This window comes from Patagioenas fasciata, chromosome 1 (genome assembly GCF_037038585.1).
Source record: "Patagioenas fasciata isolate bPatFas1 chromosome 1, bPatFas1.hap1, whole genome shotgun sequence".
Taxonomy (NCBI): domain Eukaryota; kingdom Metazoa; phylum Chordata; class Aves; order Columbiformes; family Columbidae; genus Patagioenas; species Patagioenas fasciata.
Window position 1 is genome coordinate 159,954,244 of NC_092520.1, and position 6,000 is coordinate 159,960,243.

The 6,000-nt window shown below is 38.0% G+C and overlaps 1 protein-coding gene across 1 annotated transcript in view; it reads left to right on the forward strand.

The window, feature by feature from the left end:
- TPH2 (tryptophan hydroxylase 2) overlaps nt 1–3,703 on the forward strand; it is a 52,380-nt gene extending 48,677 nt beyond the window's left edge. Inside the window, exons 10-11 of the mRNA XM_071799294.1 lie at nt 2,658–2,791; nt 2,879–3,703. Coding sequence (XP_071655395.1) covers nt 2,658–2,791; nt 2,879–3,053 — 309 coding nt within the window. The 3' untranslated portion in view covers nt 3,054–3,703. The remainder of the gene's footprint in view (nt 1–2,657; nt 2,792–2,878) is intronic.
- Nucleotides 3,704–6,000: the final 2,297 nt, after the last annotated feature.

The window sequence follows — 6,000 nt, forward strand, 5'->3', positions numbered from 1 at the left end:
CATTGAGATTCTGTACTTTGGAATTTTGAGAGTGCCAAGGACCAACATTTTGGAGTACTGTAATGTTTCTGTGAAAAACAAACTCTAGTTCAGCTTTGAGTCAGTGTCCTGACCACCCGAGTTGACAACAGGCAGTTTATGGTCTGTCTGGAGTTTTGCTGCAAGCTCAGGTCAGTTGCTGAACTCTGGCATTGCTGGTGTCAGCATATCAACTCAATAGTAGATGTTACAGATGCCAGGCTGCAGAATTTGAAAATGCTATTCAGACTTGCATAGATATTTCCCTTTGCTTTGGTAGCCATGACAATGCCTACTTCATCCAAGAGCCAAAAGACCATGTCCTAGAGGGGAGATAGGTATCTTGAGTGGGAATTAATCAGAATTCAGGCGCTTCATTTCCAATCTGCAATCCTAAGAATAAATGATCAGTTGTCACCTAATGTTGAAGGCCTATCTGAATTCTTTACCCTCTGTTCCCAGGTTGTGTATTTCCTGGTGTTTGCATGTTTCAGTCTATGCTCCTGCATAAACTAAACTAGGATCCAGAAAACAGGAATTTCATATAGATAATCTGAGGAGAATAACCAGAAAGGCTTTCTCAGACAACATCCACTGTGATAAAGAATTAGCTCTTTCTTCTCTTTAAACTCTCCCCTTGTATAAAAATAGGGCTCAGTGCTTAGAGAAGTTCTTCATGATGTAGGAGCCACAGGCTGAATCCCTTCTTGCCTCTGATGGCTTCAATCCGAAACAGTGAGCCTGTCCCAGCAGAGGCCATTGCTGAGAGGAGGAGGAGAGAACAACACTGTCACCCTTTCTGTCAAAGCTGTCACAGTACAGGAAAGAATCCCTGAGCCAGATGTGTCACCTGCTGATTCAGTTCCTAAGAAAACGTGGCCAGTATCACTCTCTTGATTCCCTGCACAGGGCTTCACTCAGTCCACTCAGAGTTTTAAAACTTTGTGCTTTAGACATTTGAGGTATCAGGTCTCAATTGGAAGTACAAAGGCACCTTAAGAGACATTTTTATCTACAGTTAGCCTCCCAGGGAACCTATTATAATTCCCAGTGAAGAAAAAGAAATTCCTTTCAATAGAAGGATGTAAATACCTAAGTTTGCAGGCACTCAGCTACGTCGTGGCTCTGCAAGGGGACAGTGACAATAAGGATATAGACAGAGGCCAAATAAGGTGAGCCTATTCCTGCAATGCATTTAGAAGGGGATGTTGGTTAAGACTGGACCATTTTTGATTTTTTGTTTTCAAACCTGTTTAATTGATGGCTGTCTAGAAACAACAAACCTTGTCAGAATGAAAAGATACATGTACTAAAGTTAATTCCCTGATGTTTTAAGATTCCACGCATTAATTTTTCATGTATTTATTTTTGGATAGAGAGGAGGTGGGAGGAAGAGGTTCTTGTTCCAGTTTTATGTCCTGCTATTTGGAGACTGCAGGTTGAGAGCTACTGTGATATTTTCAGAACCTTTCACAGGGATTTAGGAATGAGCATAAGCAAGAGCTCAGAAAAAAGATGTGGTGAATACCTTGAGGTTAATACCTTACTCTGCTATGAAGAATGTCCATGCAGAAAGAAAGTAAAGGAATAAGAGACACCTTCAGTCCTCAGGGATCTGCTCCCTCCCTGTCATTTCTTTATGCTTGTCGTGCACATTTTCACTATCGATAGATATTAGGGGACTAAAGAAGGTTGAAAGTTGACCTAAATATGCTCTCCTTCCTTACCTTGTACTTCTGCACAGAGCACTGAGAATGAAAATACGTGCGCTCTAAAAGTTAAGGTAGATCCAAAAGCTAACACAATTATTCAAATGGAAAGGGGAGCTCAAAAAAAATTGTGTTGGAAAATGTCTCAGTACCTGATACTCAGTTTTGAAACCTCTGTGTCCTTTCCTGTGGCTTCTACCAGTCACATATAAAGAAAGGCTTATCGGAAATCTTCTCTGGATGACACTGTTTGGTGCCTCGTCTGCCCTGTGTCTGCTCTGTACTTATTATCTATGTCTGTTTATTTAGTTACTTTTTCTTTATTATATGGAGCATTATTGCTGAGGTATATGTGGCAGAAGGGTAACACATTTCATCAACATGTGATAAATGGGCATTATTTAATGGGTTTTCAGATACATAGTTTCGCTGTTAAACTCAATGTCAGGAAAATACTATATGATTTTGGCCTGAAAATGTAAAGCACAGATTATATGAATGGTTTGGTCAGACTCAATTCACCCACCAAAACTATGATCAATTTTGCTAAAGTGATGTTTTGGGAACATAGATATTTGTAGTTGTACAGATAATATTTCAAGAATGTTATTTGATGACTTTCTTGTTTGCAGCTGAAGATTTAGGTCTGCATACCTACATGGCAAGAGCATTTCTAATCTCCTCTTCATTATTTTAATAATTATTTTGGGAAAGAATATTACTCTCATAAAAAGACTTTTTTTTTTTTTTAAAGAAACAAATTATTTATTCTGATCAAACTGAAAAATCACTGTATGTAAAACAAGAGAGACTATCAACTAATGGGAAACATACAGCACAGTGATATAAAAGCTGCATGTATGAACAGTTGTCTAGATGCACAGCAATATCAAAATATGGTTTTAACAGATCCTGTGGCGTGTTTTGCAGCATGCTCTCTCTGACAAGGCCAATGTGAAAACATTCGATCCAAAGACAACCTGTTTGCAAGAATGTCTTATCACCACTTTCCAGGAAGCTTACTTTGTTTCAGAAAGTTTTGAAGAAGCCAAAGAAAAGATGAGGTAAATTATTTCCCTTGACTCAAAAATCTAATTTTCTCTTCTTTAGTGGTTGAAAGAAAAGAGTTGTTAATTTTTTTTTTCTTTCAGAGACTTTGCCAAATCAATCAATCGTCCCTTCTCTGTCTATTTCAATCCATATACACAAAGCATTGAGATTCTGAAGGATACCAGGAGCATAGAAAACGTTGTCCAGGACCTGCGCAGCGATCTGAACACTGTATGTGATGCTTTGAGCAAAATGAACAGATATTTAGGGATTTGATATATGTGACGCTGTGATTTTCCATGAGCTGCTTTTTCTGTGGCCAGTCTAGTAACATCACGTGAAATGGCTAACTTCTCAAACCCATCAATTTTCCCTTTACAGCTTGGCCTGTGGCTTGCATCATTGTGTAGCTCTGTCTAATTGTAATGTGCAGACAAACCAAGGCAATGCTGATTTGTAAATGTAACATGGAATGTGGCAGAATATAATCATCAGTTCCTCAACACAGTGTCATGTACAAATACAGGATTAAAAACTTGCCTGGCAATGGTTTGCTTTCCATAAGATGAATCACTTGAATGTGTAAGAAATAGTATTGCTGATTTCATTAGGTCTGAGTTTATTTCTTTATGATCTTCTCCTCTCGTAAGAATCCATAAAAAAATATTTGCAACATTTTCATTTCCTTTGTAAGAGAATCTGTATTTCTTTCTATAGTGGTGAAGACAATGTTTTGCCCATATGTCTGTAACAGAACTGAGTGACTCTTATGACTGAACAACACAATTTATATACCAATGCTGAGATCGGGAAGGCTATGTATCAGTGCTAAAAGTTCTGTGGAGATCACAGATTATGAAAACTCACAACTGTTGAATGTGGCTGACTAGTTGTAACACAATAAAAAAACCCCAAACATTTGACAATTCATGTAGAAAGGCAGTTGTAGTTCATGCGTGTGTTACCTGTGACAGTCCTGAGCACGCTTCCTCTGGGAATAAGAGGAAGTTCTTGTGTTAATTCCAGATTGTTAGATGTGAATATAAAGCCCTCCTACATCACAGTGTGCCTTCTGCATTCCCTTGTCTTTTGAACGTACTCCTCCTGCATTTCATGCATAATTTGCCTTTCCTCATTATGCCACATTCAACCTTGACATGGCCGTGCATGACTGGGTCTACGCTGTATTTGTATCAGCACATATAAAAGGGTGAATATGGAAACCGTTATTTAATTATAGCCAAGATGATTATCAGTTAGTAAATTACTTGCGTGGTGATTAAATCATAGAGACACCCAAGCTGCCTAGCTTGTACCAGGATGGATGCAGGTAATGCCTGAGTTAATAAACTCTAAGTTAGCAAGGTCTGACAGAACTACAAGTTCTGTCTGGAGAGCACAGTGCAGAAATATTTGAGCCGACTCTTATCTGGAAGCAATTATTATGCATGTCTTTCCTTTATCTGGGTTATTCTATTCTCCTATTAGCCAAGATAATGGAGAGTTGACTATATTGTGTGGACCCTTCTTAATGGAAAGCTCATGGCTTATGCAGATCATGTCAGTACGGGTGAAAGTGTCATAACTTCTCTACATATATGGAAAATAGGTATCTATTGAAGCTGCTCTCCCAGCTGAAAGAGTCATGCAGATTCTCTTTAATTGTTGCCAGCAATTTCAGGATAAAAAGAGCATCACTTGATAGAACTAGCATATCCTTAAATAAGAGGCAATCTATAAGGATAATTTTCACTGGGAAATCTGCCATCTCCTCAAAGATAACTATGAGATAACAGAAAATGCCTTTTTTTTTTTTTTTTCTCCCTCTGCATGGTCCCTGCTGCATTGTTATGCTGCTGTTAATAGGGTGTGCAAAATTCTAGTTTTAGATTTAACTGTGACTGCTGTTGGTACAAATGAAGAGCTATTGAGTTATCCCACAGGGATCAGCATGCTGGAGGAGTTTTTTAACTTTCTGGTATCAGTGCTGAGTCTGTTAGCTAGCGCTTATCACAGAGGAATCACTGGCAACCTTGGCATGGAACTTTCTCCCTCTTTCTTCCCATGGAATCTGATGAACCTCTCGTAGCCCTTTCTGAAGAAAACAGACTGTAGTGAGATTTGCTTTAACTGGTCTGAAAAAATAATTGCACAATGAATAGCAGATCTTATTCCATTCAAGAACTGACAAAGCATTGTTGCTTGCTTGAGTAAAATAAAGCCCCAATGAGTAACAAATATCCAAAGCTTATGAAGTTACTGAGGCTTTCCCTTGAATCAGAATTATGCAGAAAAACTTAAAATACTTATAATACCTGGATTTATTCTTGACTTTTCTGAATAGCTTAAAATAATAATTCCACAGCAGTAAAACAATAGAAGCATATCTTTGTTTTGTTTTGTGCTGTTAGCAAGTAAATCTTATTATGGATTAGAGAGAAACCCTTGAAATCCAATAGTTATTTTAGGACTAATGATGGCGAGGAAACTGTCTACAATGAAGATATAATGTCAATGAAACAGAACATTGTCAAAGGATAATGGGCTCCTGCTGCTAGATATATGCTTAATCCAGTGATTTTATTTCTATTATACAACATGATTAAAAATAAATTAAATATAATGGGCTAAGGAATAATAGTGATTTAGAGAGACAATTGTTCATTGTTCTTACATAGCAAAGCTGCCTTCTTACAGGCTGCAGAGCAAACTGACTTCGGGCTTCAGCCAGTGAGAAGCCAGGACTGGGAAGGAATGCTTTAAAAAGTGCACTATTGCACTTTTATGAATCAAATAGTTCCAGCTTCGCTAAAATACTTCTCTGCGTTTTTTATTAGCAAATTAAGATCAGCCATGCAGCAGTCTCCTTGGATGACAAGCTCATTTAGGCATAATGAGGGAATTATTGACAGTTATCAAATTACACTAAAGTTTCATTTAAAACAGGCCATATTTATCTAAGGTGGTTGTTTAGCTTTAGTGAGCTGGACTCTGGAAATTGGACTTCTGGCTTAGGCTCATTTATTTTCTGTGTAATTCTGAACTGATGCTTTATGGGTCTGAGATATATGTGCTTGCTTTGCCTGCACAGTAAATGGGCCCGAGCTTAATGAATGTAAAGCATTGCAGTGTTTACTACCATGCAAAGTCTAAAATGAAAACCACTCTGAGACACTGCAGCAAGTACAAATATCAAGTTTCATTTGCAAACCAAGACATGGTT